General features: G+C 43.0%; 1 protein-coding gene and 1 long non-coding RNA gene across 4 annotated transcripts in view; one reads left to right on the top strand and one right to left on the bottom strand.

Moving 5' to 3' along the window:
- The window catches only part of LOC310844222, a 399,653-nt gene that overhangs the window by 116,165 nt on the left and 264,909 nt on the right, over positions 1 to 18,579 (bottom strand). The window lies entirely within an intron of this gene.
- The window catches only part of WBP1L (WW domain binding protein 1 like), a 49,469-nt gene that overhangs the window by 4,853 nt on the left and 26,037 nt on the right, over positions 1 to 18,579 (top strand). The window contains exon 1 of one of the 3 annotated variants that reach the window (XM_083738041.1): positions 7,031 to 7,079. The exons of the other annotated variants lie outside the window; for them this stretch is intronic. Within the exon in view, the coding sequence (XP_083594167.1) occupies positions 7,050 to 7,079 (30 nt within the window). The 5' untranslated portion in view covers positions 7,031 to 7,049. Of the gene's footprint in view, positions 1 to 7,030; positions 7,080 to 18,579 lie in introns of those variants that run through there. 3 annotated transcript variants of the gene reach the window in all.

The following is an 18,579-nucleotide window of genomic DNA, read 5'->3' as shown; positions in this document are numbered from 1 at the left end:
TGCTGTAAAACATTTGCAAAGGTTTAAAGCTTAGGGGGAAGAGAGAAGGCCCACGGCCAAACACTATAACTTTAGTGAGATAAGTGACTTGAAATACACTCGCACAGGACTTAGGCTGGGGTCTGTCCTGTTGCTAACAATTTGGGAACAAAGACAGGATGCTCAAGTCAGTATTGTTGGAGGGTGTAGGAGGCTGGAGAGCCAAATATGGCGGGAGTGCAGCAGGTAGAGCTTCCATTCAGGCATGTGATGAAGGATGAATGAATGGGAGAGAAACATAGGAGTTCTGTGTAGTTGGTAGGAAACTTTTAACAGCTTGAGGCCAGTTTACTTAAAGGATATCCATACACCATATATGCCCACTCAGCCACTTCAATCCGTGGAACCTGTACTGTACTTTTGCAAGTGCCACATTATGTTTGTTCTACACTTGTAAATAATTGATCTTTTAGTGTGGTAGCTCCTCACTCTGGAATTCCCTGTCCATTGACATTAGGCAGACACCTTCACTGTATTTTTTTTCAGCATGTGTTAAAAACTCTCCTGTTTAGGGAAGTCTAGCCAGACAGGTGAAGTTAACCTGTATTTAAGTCTGTAATTTTAGCTTATAATGTATAATTTTAACTGCTGATTTTACTCATTTTCAGATTCTTTAAACTTGTTCTTAACTTTGAGTTTTATTATTAATAATAATAAATTCTTTTTCATTTTCTTTTAGATGTTAGTCACTTGTTACCCAAAGTCTGTAACTGACTTACAACACTGTTAAAAACAAAATAAATATACCATAAAACAGAACAAAAAACAACAAAACGTATATTTTATATTTTTTGTAAATTGCTTGGAGGTTTCATATACAATTAAACAGTATATAAATTTTATTAGATAGATAAATAAAAGGTGTGGACAGAGAAGCAAAGGCCCTGGGGAGGCATAGAGATTGTTCTTGTTTGTGCATGTAGCTAAATTTCACATGCTGGAACTGAAATTTCATTTGTAATAATAATAGTTATTATAATTTCGATATTTTTGTACCCAACCCTTATTCCAATCTGGAGCAGAAGGTGCCTTTATGTAGTAAATCATTAAAACAAGCATCTAAATTAAACATAACTGTAAAATCATTACATTGTACAGTACTAAAAAGTGGTGTGTGCACTGTACCCCAATGTAAAACAGATCTCAAATAAAAAACCTGGCTAAAGATAATTTTCAAATGGTGCTTAAACATGTCAACCGCAGGATTTCAAGCCATGGAATATACTGTTGAAAGACCCTAATTCACATTCATTGTAAAGAGCCAGAATCTAGTTCAACTTTTGATACTTTCTGAACTTGGTTTTGCCATTGTAATGGAAACTGCAGTTGTCTATTTGGTGTGGAGATGTATGGCGGTCAGACTCTTTAGATTATCTGGAAGTGCAAATCTGCAAGCACAAAGAGCAACATGTGTTAGGTTTGATTCAAATTTATTTGCCTTATTCTCCATGTGCCTTTTTATGGAGGTCGGCGCAGTTTTAAGCAGATGACCTTAGCATTGCAATAAATAAGACCTTAGTAAGGCACTAAATAAGTGTTGCGAGCAGCGTAAGCTGGATTCAGAAGGAATGCTTCAGCTGAGGATGATATTTGAACATTGCAGAGGAAACTACTGATTTCATACAGTTCTAAAGAGGTAGAAAGAAGTTATCTGTTTTAATAATTATCTGACTATGAATTTGTAAACAGAAAAAAAGTTTGGGATATGTTGGTAAAGTATTGACAAAAAAACATTGCAATAGGTAGTGTAAATGGGAAAAGGAATGCATACAAATTGGGATTTTATAGTGGGTAACACCTCAAAACTATGTTCCATGCTGGATATGGTGATGGAGGAAAATATGCTCTATAATGTGTTTCTTGGAGAAAAGAGGAGCATGTAGAACACAACTTTCCATAACCTCAATAAGACTGGATTGCAGTGTGGCAGCAATTCATAGTACTGACTGAGTGCTACTTCTTCAGGAATGGCTTGGGAGGACAACTGATGTTCTAATATGGAAACTTGAGCCTTAGCCTAGTAGCAACTGCCTTTGTTGTAGTGTTCATGTGCTGACCAGCGGCAGTTGCCACGAACTCTTGGTGTATGTGCCAGATGTATGTGAAACTTTGGCCCCTTTCTGCAGCTTTCTAAGAGCAATTTGGCCTGGAGGAGCAGAGCTCATCAAACATGTTCAATGCATTGTAAGGTCTCATGGTGAGTAAGACAAAGTAAGAAACAGTGGTACCTCGGGTTACATACGCTTCAGGTTACAGACTCCGCTAACTCAGAAATATTACCTCTGGTTAAGAACTTTGCTTTAGGATGAGAACAGAAATCGTGTTCTGGCCGCGCAGCAGCAGCAGGAGGCCCCATTAGCTAAAGTGGTGCTTCAGGTTAAGAACAGTTTCAGGTTAAGAACAGACCTCCAGAAAGAATTAAGTACTTAACCCGAGGTACCACTGTACTTCAAAATCTTTCAAATTAAGTCATAGAGGCTCATTTAAGTTTGTGACTATAGCATCTTCTTCTGTCTGGTTTTGCATTCTTGCATGTAGGGTTGATGAAAGCTCTGGGGCACGAATTTCAAAACTTACTTGGAGTTCTGTATGTGGTAATTCCATGACATTTTGGCTGAGTCCATCTTTACCTGTTTCCTTGTAGTATGATTTTGCAAAAACAAAATGCCTTTATGTTTTTCTCTCATGGTTGTAAAATAAAGCATTAGTGTTAACTGGATATTCCCCTTTCTCTTGATCTCTCTCCAAACATCTTGTGTTGGAGTTAATTCACCTATAACTAATGCGGTTTTCAGATAAGCCGTTATCAGTAACTTAAGAATTCAACATTTTAACTTTTATGTAAGCCTGCATTCCAGCCAAGATAATCCTCCCTTCCTTTCACTAGCAGCAATAGTTCCCAGTTCTTTTGATCATGCCTCATCTTGTGAGCCAAAGTAGGGTCAAAACAAGTCAATCTTGAAGCACCAGGAACCAGTAGGTGGCATTCTTACCTCAAACTGAATGCTGAATGTAGTAGTTTTGTCTGATGTTGGGGGATCATATGTCGGTTTCTTTCCCAGCTATTTATTAGAAGTTGCTTTCTGAGAAGCAATGAGGCTAGCCGCCATTTACTGAGGAAATTATATAGTGGAACCTCGTGTTACGTACTGTCCTCCTTGCGAACACTTCAGGTTACGAGCTCCGCTAACCCGAAAGTAGATGCTCCCGGTTGAGAACTTTGCCCTGGGATACGAGTGGAAGTCACGCGCTGGTGGGAGGCGCCATTAGCGAAAGCGCGCCTCATGTTAGGAACGGTTTCAGCTTAAGAATGGACTTCTGGAACGAATTAAGTTCGTAACTGGAGGTACCACTGTACCCTACCCTTCAGTGTTGCTGTTCTCAGTGCAGCTAACAAATCCTATGAGAATGAAAAGCAACAGCCCAGATTCAGTCCATCTGGTGTGTAAGTGGAAGTCAGGTCAAGGGCTCCCTTTAGTACAAGAGGGCTCTCCTCCTCCCATGTGCCCCCCTCCATTTCCCAAATCTGGTTCAGGAAGACCCACAGAACAGCATGCAGAGAGAGGGAATCATTCCACCTGGCAGGCAGAAATTTTTGCACTGATGGGAAACAATCAGAAGAATCTGATGTTGATTTCCTCCCAATAAAATCAGGAGATTGACAAGACACAGCATCACAGCAGGGCCTTTTAAATGTGGTTGTGGGATCAGAGGGTTATTGTTTTGTTTCCGTTATAACTATTTATTTTGTTATTCTATATTGTATTTTTATCTTGTTAACCGTCCTGAGATCTTCGGATGAAGGATGGTATATCAATTTAATAAATGAAATAAATATAAGATACGGAAAAGTCTTTGCCTAGTGCAAAAGAGGCTTGAGTGGATTCTGGGCACACCATCTTTATTCCTATTGTGGCACTAATCCTAGTCCAGCATTAGTAGCTTGAAAACTGAACAAGTTGTTTAATGGGCGAAAAGGGAAGATAAGGAAGGCATGGGGAAAGGCCTGTTTGCTTCCTCTTAGAAAGTTTCCTCTAGTGACTAGTTACTCCCAAACAAATCAATGTGGTGTTGAAATTATCTATATTGTATTGCAAGTAGCTTTATGCCAAAGGAAATTTTTCACTTTTAATTTCTTTTTTTAAAAGCTGCATAAATGCAGGTGTATTTATTGTCATTTAAGGAAAGTCTGTTGTGTGTGTGTGTTTGTTTAATAGTTTCATAGCTGCTCTACCAGTTGGATTGTGCTATTTCTCATGAGAACTCTCCAATGTACGTCTGTGACAATCACACTCAAATGTAAAGACACTTGCAGCTGGGACCTACTTTCAACTTTTTCAAGGATGTGCTGTGAAAGCCTGCAAAACCAATTCGACCCAGTACAAAACTTGGATGCTCAAATGAGTTTATGTGCTCCCGACAATGGTTCATGTATACAGCAGTATCAACTGACATAAAAAATAATAATGCTGATATGGTAATCATGCTGCTATGTCTTATATTGCAGCTTGTTCCCATAATGCACATGGGTCCTGGAGTACTAGATATCACCACGTTGTGTATCTCTTTCACCATATGTATTTCCAGAATTATATTTATTGAAAAATGCTCGATTTATTTTTATATAGTCTCCCATTCTGGAGTAATGGGGTATCTCTCATGATTTTATAGCAGCATTACAAAAGACAAACTCTAGTGTTAAGAAATCTGTTCTGTTTCGTTTTACTAATATGCAAGATAAATGAGTGTTTTTCAGTTTTTCAGATTGCAACAGCTGTTTCAGTTTGATTTCCCCAAGACATGAGCTTAACTGTGGGTTGAAGCAAGGCCCAGATGTACAAAGTACAGAGTACAGGTCTACTGGCCTTGTACTTTGCCTTGCTTAAACAGTCTTGATCTGGATGAAATAGAGGTCACTTGAAGGCACACTGAATTGTGAAAAGTTTGCTTCTGAGTACTACTAGACTGAGAAACAGTAAAACCTAAAGTTGGTGCAGGATTTCTTTGCTAAAGATGCCTGCCCTCTTCACAAAACTAAAGTTCTCAGGATTCTTTGGCTAGCTGTCATGGCAATTTAAACAGATTTGAAGGTACAGTAGATTGATTTTGTGGTGTAGACACCCCTTAGCAGATGTGCTCTATATACTTCAGTGTAGCAAGCTGAATTTTATAGAGAGAGAACTTTTACATGTCTGGAAGGGTCCCAGGGACACAGTGCTCTACTGTAAACAAAAATAAGCATCCCACAGTGCTTTTAAGATCTAATTTGTATGGTCAGGGATTGGACAGCATGTGGTATGTCTTGCATAAAGTAGTAATAAAACCAAGAGTGAAAAATCTTTTTCCTCACAGCAGCTCATGTGGAACTTGATCCTGAAGGCCCATCAGAAAGATAAATTTCTTAGTTCATCAGGTTCTACAATTATAAAAGAGAGAGAGACTTTAAACCAACAGGTTAAATTAGGCCATGGAATGAGAGCAAGTTTACTTAAACTGATAGTGTTATATTTGTATTTATGTTGGACTGACACAACCTCATCAAGCTGTTTTTATCTTCATTCTGGACATTTTTAAGGCCCAGGACAAATTGCTATAGCTAAACAGGTTGGGACAGGGGAGGGGGGAAGCATTTTGACTATTTGCTGTACATTTTGGCTAGGGTTGCCATATCTCGAGAATTTTCCAGACATATCTGGAATACTGCAGCCGCAAGCAGTACAGCTAAATGTATGGGAAATTCCAGGTGTAAGGCAGCCCATGTCGGCAGTGTCAACAACTTCTCTGTCCGGATTTTCACTTTTTGAAGTATGGCAACCCTAATTTTGCTGCTTTCTATTAAGAACAAGTTTTCTTCCTAAAACAGCACTTGGAAACCTATGGCTCTCCAGGTCTTGGACTGCCAACTCCCATCTGCCCTAGCCAGCATGGCCAGTGGTCAGGGATGATGGAAGTTGTAGTCCACAAACACTTGGAGGGCTGCAGGTTCTCCAGTGGTATCTTAATAGAAAGCTGATTTGACTACCTTAACCTCTCATTTTTAATAACCAACTACCAAAGAGGTGACCAAAATGAATAGGGTGTTAATAGAAGACATGGTGAAACTGACACTGCATTCTTAAAGGTACAGTAGTAAAAAGAAAGTCTCGGAAGAAAGGCAGCAAAACACATGCAGAGATAGCTGTCTCTGCATGCCTTGATGACCTCTCCTATTTACATTGTGCAGGGTAGGAAAAGAGCAAGGAGAGGATGTCATGGCAGCCCCATGCTTTTTCCCAAGGTAAAGGAAATACAAACTATGCATGTGCATTGCAAGTTGCTTAACATTTTGTTAACAGATTGAGTAATCCTTGCAGCTCACAGTTGGGAATGACATGTCCTTTGTACTTGCTGTGATTATTAAAGTGCTGAACAATCCCTACTCTTATTCCACTACATGCCCTCACTTGTGAAGTATCTAATCTTTATGCTGCTCAGTAGCATCCTGGGATACCTATAACAAATGATCTCTGATTTAATTATATCTGCCAAGTACCGGTACCCGTATTTTTCCGTCTATAAGACTCTCCCATGTATAAGACTCAGATTTAAGAAAATGGGGAGAGATGGCCCCCATGTATAAGACGCCCCCTAATTTTTTACATTATTTTTTAGGAGAAAAACCTAGTTTTATACATGGAAAAATATGGTATATAGAATCATATTTGCCTCTCTGTTGCAGTCTGAACCTGCTCCTATTCTTTACCGGAAGAAAGTGGCAGAGAGTCCTTCTGGCCATGTTTCTCACTCCTGGCTAGTTATGCGGGGAATCTGTAATGAAATTGTAAACACGGACACAGAGTTCTCTTATATGGGAGGATCAAATGACACCTGCCCCCTCATGGAGATTCTGACTGTTCTCTGTCTGCCTGGTTATTCCTCCCTCTTGGCAGATCTGATGTTGTGAAATGAAAGGGCGGGTCTAAATTTTTCAGGTAACAAGTATGTTTACTTCCATCCTGCTGAGCTATGAGATGCGCATGGTTTGGTTTCACTTCTTGAAGGTACTACTTGTTGGCTGAATCTTAGATACCAAAAAACTGAGTTGTTCACAGCTGTGATTTGTCAGAACACTTGGAGAGTTATATTGCATATTGATGTGGAACGTACGTTGTGTAAATATTACTGCTCTTTTGGTCATTGAAAAGAACCTGGAAGCTTCTGAATGTGATCAACTTCTGTCTGTGAAATTGGCATGTAGTTCTCAAAGCATCTCTCTTCTTGTTAAGGAATAATGTTTGATTGCTTCTTCTCACTCCCTCTTCCTGCCCGGTAGTAAAAATACTTGAACTTTGTAGTGACTATATGTGGTTTTAATGTGATGAAGATTAACTGCAGTAGTTTATGCAATCTAACCAATTAGATACTTTCAGAAATCTATATTCAAAGAAGTCACTTGCCAATGTTCTGTCAGTCATGAACAGGAAATGGAATTTGAGATAAGCTATGAAGAATGGAGCAAGCTTGGTGTTTATTGACTGGTATTGTTGGGAAGAAAGAGCCTGTTTAGCCACTATGAACAATTGTTTTTGTCTGGGTGTCTCTTCTTTCTCTTAGAGCAGTGAATGTACAGTGGTACGTCAGGTTACGTATGCTTCAGGTTACATACGCTTCAGGTTACACACTCCGCTAACCCAGAAATAGTGCTTCAGGTTAAGAACAGAAATTGTGCTCCGGCGGCGCGGCAGCGGCAGGAGGCCCCATTAGCTAAAGTGGTGCTTCAGGTTAAGAACAGTTTCAGGTTAAGAACAGACCTCCGGAACGAATTAAATACTTAACCTGAGGTATCACTGTATGCCTTTTACTCTTATGGAGAGAAGTAAGTTGCTGTGCTTTGGGATGTGGTTGTGGTGAAAACAAAATATAGCCTCCATCGCTTACATTACATGGTACAAAACCTTCTGATGGGTACACTTATAATGCTTGTGCACAATGTGAAAGTGCACTGGGCTTCTACCTTGGAATATTTGCTTATATAACTATTCCTGAAAAATCTTGGTGTTTCTTTGAGCATGGTGATGACTCTCTTTTGTGGGTGTGGTGCCATTTTACTTACATAAGGATCCATATTAGGATAATTGAGTTTGCTATGGAATTCCTGTGAAGTACTCTGCTGGTAGAAATTCAGAAGGCACCTTCTGTTTCAACCTTTAAACACCTGCTGAAAACTTTTCTATTCTATCTGGCTTATGCAGGAAATTAAGAATACATCTTTCCATAATTATTACTTGATCTCTGATGTTATAATTTTATATGGTTTTATGTATGACTGTTGTAAACCACTCCTTTTTAAAAAATAAATAGTGGTATATTTTATGAATATTTTTTATAAAATAAATATAGAGGAAATGATGGGGAGAACCATAGGAGCCAACTCCTAGGGGCTTTGGGGGCTTCATCCCCCTCCTAAAATATTTGAGGGGGTTGGGGCCCCCCAAAGTTTATGGGCATTGCCATTCAAACAGAGTGTGTTCACTGCATCATGTGATTAATTATGCAGGACAGGGCTTACCTACCCACCCCCCAATATTTTATTCAAGTTGGCCCCTCTGGGGAGAACTGAGGGGTGCTTGAATACTAGATGCCAGTTTGTACTGCAAATGTCGAATTGCTAAGTTGAAAATGTGATATGTATGTCTCTTAAGAATGAAGGTTTATGAGGAAGCGAATTAGTCGAATAATAGTGAAAGGAATGAATGATAGCTTTAACATTTTTGCTAGTTTGGAGTCATAGTTGTAGTATGATGTCTGTGAAAGATAACAAGTAAAATTGTTTAAAGTGTACAAATATTAGTTAATGTGGTTTTAATTGTTAAAACATGTTTTGCTATCCAGTGGCGTAGCGTGGGTTGTCAGCACCCGGGGCAAGGCAAGTAATTTGCGCCCCCTAACCCGTGGATTTGCGCCCCCTAACCCTAACCCCCAGATGTTGTGGCCGGTGCGGCCGGCCCCCCCTGCACCCCCCACGCTACACCACTGCCACAAAGTAGTGCGAGGCTTAATCACATGGCGGGGAAGAAGGCAGCAACTGGGTCCCGGGGGCGTCTCTGATGTGGCCTTACGGGCACCTTTTGCAAGCGGGGAGCGGCACCCCATCCGCGCGAGCGCGCCCCCAGATGCAGGAGCCGCGCAGGCAGGGCTGGGGGCTGAGGCGCCAATGGAGGGGAGATGAAGGGCCTGCGAAGCCCTCGAGCACCAGAGAGCTGCTCCTGGTTTCGCGGCGGGGGGGGGGGCTCGGCCGGGGGCGGCAGCCCTTTTGTCCGCAGGATGGCAGCGGCGCCACTGGCCAGCCCCATTACCGGCCCGGCCAGCCTCCCGGGGCGCCAGGGCTCCGCCGCAACTAACACCTTCCCTCCAAAACTGGGCTGGTCGGATGTAGTTCTCTCCCGCGCTCAGCTCTGCGCTGGGCGGCCGCTGCATTTTCCCTCCCCCAGATAGTCCCTCCCTCGCTCTCTCTCCGCTCCGCAACGCACGCCTGGCACCCTCCCCCTCCACAGTGGGCGGCGACCCGGCAGCTCGGATCAGATTCGCACAGCCAGCACTGTGAGAGAGAGAGTGAGCCAGGACCAGGTAGGGGCAGAGAGCTCCGAGTGCGCCCCCAAAAATGTTGCGCCCGGTGCGGCTGGCACCCCTTGCACCCCCCACGCTACGCCACTGTTGCTATCTATGTACACAGTGATTAATATGAGAGTGAATGAGTTTTTCCTGATGAAAGCAGCTGTTGGCTTCTTGCCTTGGATTTTGTAAAAACAAAGTAGGCAAGATTGCCTGTATATATGCATGGCCCTGATCTTCAGAAGGGCATTTTACTGGTGGTGATAATGTTGGCATTTTATGCATTTATTTAAAAGCTTAATGATTGCACAGCAGTGGATCAAAGGGTGTTACTGTTCTCTCTTGGGACAGCTAGCTGATAAAAAGTAGTGGTCTGGACTACATCAGACTATCACTTCTTCACACTCTCAGATGCAAAATATTGGAAACCATCCATGACTTGCTACTTTTTAATTTCCTCACAGCTGAGGAATACACTTGCTGATACCACTCTTGCAAAATCTTTGCCATGCATCTTGGGTATGTAATTAGCTGAATATGAATACCCAGGACATTGTCTCTGTTCACAGCTAATATGCCTTCTGTTGCACTCTGTTCAGGTGAGGGACTTTGCAACTTCAGTGGTTTAATAGCTATCTAGTAAGTTACCTATAGTTAAGCAAATAGAAGTTATTTTTGTAAATTTGAACCTGGTAGAGCATTGACATTGGGACATGGATGGTGCTGTGGTCCAAACCACTAAGCCTCTTGGGCTTGCCGATCAGAAGGTTAGTGGTTCAAATCCCTGCGACGGGGTGAGCTCCCGTTGCTTGGTCCCAGCTCCTGCCAACCTAGCAGATCAAAAGCACGCCAAAAAGTGCAAGTAGATAAATAGGTACCTCTCCAGTGGGAAGGGAAACAGCATTTCCGTGCGCTGCTCTGGTTTCAATGTTCCGTTGCACCAGAAGCAGCTTAGTCATGCTGGCCACATGACCCGGAAAAACTGTCTGAAGACAAACGCATGCTCCCTCGGCCTGTAAAGCAAGATGAGCATCGCAACCCCAGAGTCATCTGCGACTGGACTTACCGTGTTTTTCGCCCTATAGGACACACTTTTCCCCCTTAAAAAATGAAGGGGAAATGTGTGTGCGTCCTATGGAGCGAAGACGCCATAGCCCCGCGACCCTCTCCCGGCTGGAGAGGTGACGCGCGGCTATGGCAGGAGCCTCTACAGCCGTGCATCACCTCTCCAGCCGGGAGTGCGCGCGCGGGGCTAAAGAAGCACCCCGCAACCCTCTCCCGGCTGGAGAGGTGACGCGCGGCTATGGCAGGAGCCTCTATAGCCGCGCGTCACCTCTCCAGAGGGTCGCAGGGCTAAATAAGCCATAGCCCCGCGACCCTCTCCAGGCTGGAGAGGTGACACGCGGCTATGGCAGGAGCCTATCCGCTGCGCCTTTCCGCTGCTCCCTGACCTGCTCTTTGGGGCTGGTGGTGGGCTTCCCCCCGCTAGCCCCAAAGAGCAGGTTGAAAGGAACCTGAAGCCTGGAGAGTGAGAGGGGTCGGTGTGCACACCGACCCCTCTCGCTCTCCAGGCTTTCAAGGTAGCCGCCTGAACGCACCTTAAACGGCACCTTGTTTTAGAGCGGAAGCGCTATTTCTGAGGTACCACTGTACTTGTAACTTCACAGCCATGTACCTCTTTACTTGCCCACTTTCCAAAAAAATGTAGTAATGAAGATGGGAATTCCTGTTCTTTCTAATTCAGTTCTTATTTCATGTGAAAACATGTATTTTCTTCCTTTTTAAACTTCGAAAAAATTGGCAGCTGTGGCAGAGAGCAGTTTACTACAACCCTGCAATGAAGCCCAAATCCTTTGTTAACCCTTCTGCAAGCCTGCAGTAGTGCCAGTTTGCATTTCCACCTTAAAATCTTCCAATCAGAACATCCCTCAGGTTGCAGCAAAGTTAATCTACTTAAATTTCCTCCTTGCACCCAACCCAACTCAGATCTAGCACTAAGTTGCAAACAAAACTCTTGTGCTTTCCGGTCATGCATGCTAACATATTATGCTTAAAGTTTTTAAAAACTACCTTCGTTTTGGAGTGGTGTGTGTGTGTGTGTGTGTGTGTGCGCGCGCGCTTATACCAGCATTATGTTCTCAATTCCAATATGCATCTACTCTTTCAAGAACAAGTCAGAGGAACAAGCAGTGAATCTCCTGTCACTGATCCCTAGCGGCTTATTGGAGGCACAAACAGCTGCCAACAAAGAGGTGACAGTGGCTGGGCATGGAAATATACAACTTGGAACACAGCAAATGATATTAGTCTGTGTTTGCTTCCTTGCTCCAACCACTCCGATCATCATTCTTCTATGTTCAGCATTTTTTCTGCTTTTCCTTCAGACAGGAAAAAGAAGAAAAAAAGTGTGTGTGTGGGGGGGGGAATATGATCTGAGAGAAATGAGAGAAAATGTGCTTGTGGTATTCTGCCCAAAGGCAAGCCGGCAGTGTTCACTTTGACCTTTGCCTTTTATTGTAAGCAAGCTCCAACCTTTATCTCGTTCTCTCTTATATACATTGTCCTGATCCTGCATTCCCTCACCATGGGTGCATTTCAAACACTATGGGAATTTTCATAGTGAAGATGCAAGGGAGAATAAAAATCATGCCCCATTGTGCAATAACTGTTTCTCCCTCTCCCCATTTTTTGTTGTTGCTGTGAGTGTCATCAGAAAGGCTCTGAACAGATAAGGCTGAGGCAACTGGGTTTCTCATTTGGGTTCAAAAAAGGATCACATTGGCAAACAAAAAAACCCCACCATCACCACAAAGCAACTGTGAAGTGCTACTGGGACCAGAGCTGCTGCCAGATGGGTAGAAAGGCTCGGGTGTTGTTTCTTTGGGGTGGGGGCAAAGCCGTTAGGGGTTCTAGACTCTTAGCTGCCATTAAAAAAAAAGCTTTAAAATTTCTTACGTGCTGTAAATCAAACCATATAAGCCAAAATGTGAACACACACACACCCTGTTTCTGTGAAATGAGCAAACCTGGTACGTAGTCACCATCTTACATAGTTTTAGCCAATGAGTGAAGTTAGAGTTGCAATTGGCAAGTAACCATTTTGGAAGAGCTAGGAATTATTACAGCTATGCTTTCCTGTTTCTATCTCATTACTGCCCAGACATGGCCTACAATGGTGTGCGCGCTCATCATGTGAGTTGAGTGAGTTTGGGGCTTTCAGCAGCAACATATCTACCTGGCCACCCACTGTTCTCTGTCTGTGCACATTCTTGCTCTGTGCTGGGATTCTAATGAGGCCATGAATTGCAAACAAGTTCCTAATATAAAGGAATGTAGCCTGTTCCATGGCTAACCATAAAGGATGACTGTAGCTCAACAAGAAAAGGCAGGGATGGTACATGTATACTGTGCATTTTGTATATTCATTTTGTCCTAGTACTTTGAGCAAAACATCTATTGCTGACAGTCCAGTTATGTAGCATTATGCCTTCTGCCCCCCTTCATGGATCACTGCCTTGCCGTGGTGAAGGGGCTTGAAGAACTCAGAGAAGCTATGAACTATGCCGAGCAGGGCACCCAAGATGAACAGGTCATAGTGGAGAGTTTTGACCAAACGTGATCCACCTGGAGGAGGAACCGGCAAGCCACTCCAGTATCCCTGCCAAGAAAACTCCATGGACAAAGACAACAGGCATATAAAAGATATGACGCTGGAAGATGAGCCCCTCAGGTCGGAAGGCGTCCAACATGCTACTGGGGAAGAGCGGAGGGCAAGTACAAGTAGATCCAGAGCTGATGAAGCGGCTGGGCCAAAGCCGAAAGGACGCTCAGTTGCGGATATGCCTGGAAGCGAAAGGAAAGTCCAGTGCTGTAAAGAAAAATATTGCATAGGAACCTGGAATGTAAGAACCATGAACCTGGGTAAGTTGGAGGTGGTCAAAAATGAGATGGCAATAATAAATATTGACATCCTGGGCATCAGTGAACTAAAATGGACGGGAATGGGTGAATTCAGTTCGGATGACCATCATATCTACTACTGTGGGCAAGAAACCCATAAAAGAAATGGAGTGGCCCTCATAGTCAACAAAAGAGTGGTGAAAGCTGTACTGGGATGCAATCTCAAAAATGATAGAATGATCTCGATACGAATCCAAGGCAGACCTTTTAACATCACAGTAATCCAAGTTTATGCACCAACTACTTGTGCTGAAGAAACTGAAATTGACCAATTCTATGAAGACTTACAAGACCTTATAGAAGTGACACCAAAGAAGGATGTTCTTCTCATTATAGGGGATTGGAATGCTAAAGTAGGGAGTCAAGAGATAAAAGGAACAACTGGCAAGTTTGGCCTTGGAGATCAAAACGAAGCAGGGCAAAGGCTAATAGAGTTCTGTCAAGAGAACAAGCTGGTCATCACAAACACGCTTTTCCAGCAACACAAGAGACGACTCTACACATGGACATCACCAGATGGGCAGCATCGAAATCAGATTGATTATATTCTCTGCAGCCAAAGATGGAGAAGCTCTATACAGTCAGCAAAAACAAGACCTGGAGCTGACTGTGGCTCAGATCATCAGCTTCTTATAGCAAAATTCAAGCTTAAACTGAAGAAAGTAGGAAAAACCACTGGGCCGGTAAGATACAATCTAAGTCAAATCCCTTATGAATACACAGTGGAAGTGAGGAACAGGTTTAAGGATTTAGATTTGGTGGACAGAATGCCTGAAGAACTATGGATGGAGGCTCGTAACATTATACAGGAGGCAGCAACGAAAACCATCCCAATGAAAAGGAAATGCAAGAAAGCAAAGTGGCTGTCCAATGAGGCCTTACAAATAGCGGGGGAGAGAAGGCAAGCAAAATGCGAGGGAGATGGTGAAAGATACAGGAAATTGAATGCAGATTTCCAAAGAATAGCAAGGAGAGACAAGAAGACCTTCTTAAACGAGCAATGCAAAGAAATAGAGGAAAGCAATAGAATGGGAAGAACCAGAGATCTGTTCAAGAAAATTGGAGATATGAAAGGAACATTTCGTGCAAAGATTTCCACAATAAAGGACAAAAGTGGAAAGGACCTAACAGAAGCAGAAGACATCAAGAAGAGGTGGCAAGAATACACAGAGGAATTATACCAGAAAGAAATGGATGTCTCGTATACCCCAGGTAGTGTGGTTGCTGACCTTGAGCCAGACATCCTGGAAAGTGAAGTCAAATGGGCCTTAGAAAGCACTGCAAATAACAAGGCCAGTGGAAGTGATGGCATTCCAGCTGAACTATTTAAAATTTTAAAAGATGATGCTGTTAAGGTGCTACACTCAATATGCCAGCAAGTTTGGAAAACTCAGCAGTGGCCAGAGGATTGGAGAAGATCAGTCTACATCCCAATCCCAAAGAAGGGCAGTGCCAAAGAATGCTCCAACTACCGCACAATTGCACTCATTTCACACGCTAGCAAGGTTATGCTTAAAATTCTACAAGGAAGGCTCAAGCAGTATGTGGACCGAGAACTCCCAGAAGTGCAAGCTGGATTTAGAAGAGGCAGAGGAACCAGAGACCAAATTGCAAACATGCGCTGGATTATGGAGAAAGCTAGAGAGTTCCAGAAAGACATCTACTTCTGCTTCATTGACTATGCAAAAGCTTTTGACTGTGTCGACCACGGCAAACTATGGCAAGTTCTTAAAGAAATGGGAGTGCCAGATCACCTCATCTGTCTCCTGAGAAATCTCTATGTGGGACAAGAAGCTACAGTTAGAACTGGATATGGAACAACTGATTGGTTCAAAATTGGGAAAGGAGTATGACGAGGCTGTATTTTGTCTCCCTGCTTATTTAACTTATATGCAGAATTCATCATGCGAAAGGCTGGGCTGGATGAATCCCTAGCCGGAATTAAGATTGCCGGAAGAAATATCAACAACCTCAGATATGCAGATGACACAACCTTGATGGCAGAAAGTGAGGAGGAATTAAAGAACCTTTTAATGAGGGTGAAAGAGGAGAGCGCAAAATATGGCCTGAAGCTCAACATCAAAAAAACGAAGATCATGGCCACTGGTCCCATCACCTCCTGGCAAATAGAAGGGGAAGAAATGGAGGTAGTGAGAGATTTTACTTTCTTGGGCTCAATGATCACTGCAGATGGTGACAGCAGCCACGAAATTAAAAGACGCCTGCTTCTTGGGAGAAGGGCAATGACAGGCCTAGACAGCATCTTGAGAAGTAGAGACATCACCTTGCCAACAAAGGTTCGTATAGTTAAAGCTATGGTTTTCCCAGTAGTGATGTATGGAAGTGAGAGCTGGACCATAAAGAAGGCTGATCGCCGAAGAATTGATGCTTTTGAATTATGGTGCTGGAGGAGACTCTTGAGAGTCCCATGGACTGCAAGAAGATCAAACCTCTCCATACTGAAGGAAATCAACCCTGAGTGCTCACTGGAAGGACAGATTGTGAAGCTGAGGCTCCAGTACTTTGGCCACCTCATGAGAAGAGAAGACTCCCTGGAGAAGACCCTGATGTTGGGAAAGATGGAGGGCACAAGGAGAAGGGGACGGCAGAGGACGAGATGGTTGGATAGTGTTTTCGAGGTTACCAGCATGAGTTTGAGCAAACTGCAGGAGGCAGTGGAGGACAGAGGTGCCTGGCGTTCTCTGGTCCATGGGGTCACGAAGACTAAACAACAACAACAACAACATGCCTTCTGCCTCTTGTCTCCTTCATACAGAAATACTTAACAAAATGTGTTTTAAGTTTACAATCAGTGCTAGATTCTTCCGTACCTGAGCTTTTCACACACCTCCTTTGCACCTGCCAAGACTCCCTCCCCTTTCCAATTAAAACAAAGTTAGCTGAGGTTGTTTCTCATGGTGGTGGTGGTGGTTTTGAGGGGATGTTTGATTGGCAGGGAGTGTTGCCTTTTCTTTTTGTTTTGTGTTTAGTTTGTTTTGGGTTGTATGGAGGTCTTTCCCCTGCTTTTGATGCGGGTTTTGAGCATCGTTGTGTTTCTCCTGTGAAATGGGTGCATTTGTGGCGCCCATGGCAGTTTCTAAGATTTTTAAATCTGCCTGCAGGCCTAAAAAGGTTAGGAACCCCAGATCATACAAAGCTAGATGGAGCAATGATTTTACCCAGTAAAAAATACCTTTCTACCTTCATATGTCTTTGTATGTGAAATGGTAAAAGAAGGAAAGCTTTGTTCCTGTTGCCTCTGTACTCAGCAGGCAGGCATGGAGATACTGGTTTTTTTGGGGGGGGGGGAGATGCAGAGAAATAAAAGAGAAGGAAGAGGAAGGGTGAGAAATTGGGGGGCACAGAGTGGAGGAAGAGATTTGTGAGAGAAGGAGGGAGCCTGTGGCCCTTAAACCATCTGCACTGGGATGTTCTTTGGAATAAGCTTTCTTCCCCTTTTCAGCATTGACTAAGCTGTGTAACTGAATTTCCAGTAACTTTCAGGAGACCACTTTTTCTTTTTAATGGTGGATGAACTTATTGCAGTTCTTACGCAACATTTTTGCAACGTTGTAGAACTATTGATTTTTAAAGAGATCTGCAATAGACAAACAAACAAACAGAAAGAAGGGGAAACTTCCCAGTCTGGTAAATAAGTATGCAATATGTCCCGACATGGGGGAGTGGTGAGGCTTCTAGGCTGACATGTGACAGGCGAGAACAGCTGCTGATTTAAGAGAAGCACAAAAAAGATTGCTGAACTTTTAAAGCAGAGGTATAGCAAAAGTTAAATTTAGATCACTTTCTTTCATATCATCTCTATTACTTTGGAACTTGCTGTACCGCTGTACTCTATTGCTTACAGGAAGACAAACAGTTTTTGAGAAACTAGCTACCACTGGCATGAAAAGTGAGAAGAGCTCTAAGGCCTAGGTGTGGAATCTCCTTTTGAACAACCTGTTTATGCTTCTGGACAGCAACTTTGGGATTCCCTTTACCTCTCCTTTGTATGGGGAAGGTATTTATTTCAAAGCATTTCAAAGGAACAGCCTATGAAACTAGTGGAGCCTGGCCAGCAGATGTGAGAATCCAGTGGAGGTGCCTGTTGTTGGAGAGAGAGAATGTGTGTCCCGAGATAGCCAAGGCTTGGGCAATGTGGAGATTTGAGAGTCATAACCAGCACTTTGCATTAGGCTTGGAAACAAACTGGCAGTCAATGCAGATGTTTCAAAACTGTTCCCAACAGCTCATGAACAAATACAGTAGAGGCATTCTGTACCAGCTGATTTCCAGACAAATTATTAAAGTTGGACCCACACAGAACACTGAGGTCACTGGGACATGAATGACAGTTTCTAAAATGGAAGATTTCTAAAATGGAAGATGCATCTGGTATGCATTTTGCTAAACCTGAATGCAACAGCCAACCTTACCATCAATTTTATACACACACACACACACACACACACACACACTGGACAAGTAAGACAATCTTACTCAGCTACGAGTGATCACCAAAGAATGAATACACACAAACACATTTCCCCCTTTAAAATGGCAGGATAACCTACTATATTCCAAATGGCGTTTAAAAATTGCTGTTTCTGAAGAAGTTTGCCAATGCAGTGCAGGAGCTACAGTTATAGACACTTTTGCTCAAATTGTCCAGAAAACCAGAGTTAATTCAGACTGGAAGAGAGTGAAAATTTGGCTTGAATTTGGTCTTGAATTTATGTGAAAATTTGTAAATGAACACCTGAATACTTACCTCTAATAGGCAGGTGTGACCCCAGGTGTATCCACAGCAGTGGGCAGAGGAGGATTGATTGCTGGGAGGAGTGCAGAGAGAAGAAATGTCATAGCACACCTGTATCAGCACAACCAGATGCCTTTAGTTGCCCAGCTGCAACAAGAAACAAGACATGCCTCTCCCCTATCGGTTCGTACAACCACGGCAGGCTGTGTAACCTTCCAACAGTTTGACTTCAC

Source organism: Podarcis gaigeae (genome assembly GCF_964106915.1).
Source record: "Podarcis gaigeae genome assembly, chromosome: 5".
Lineage (NCBI taxonomy): Eukaryota > Metazoa > Chordata > Lepidosauria > Squamata > Lacertidae > Podarcis > Podarcis gaigeae.
The sequence above is the reverse complement of the archived record's forward strand: the minus strand, read 5'-3'. Positions and strand labels throughout refer to the sequence as shown.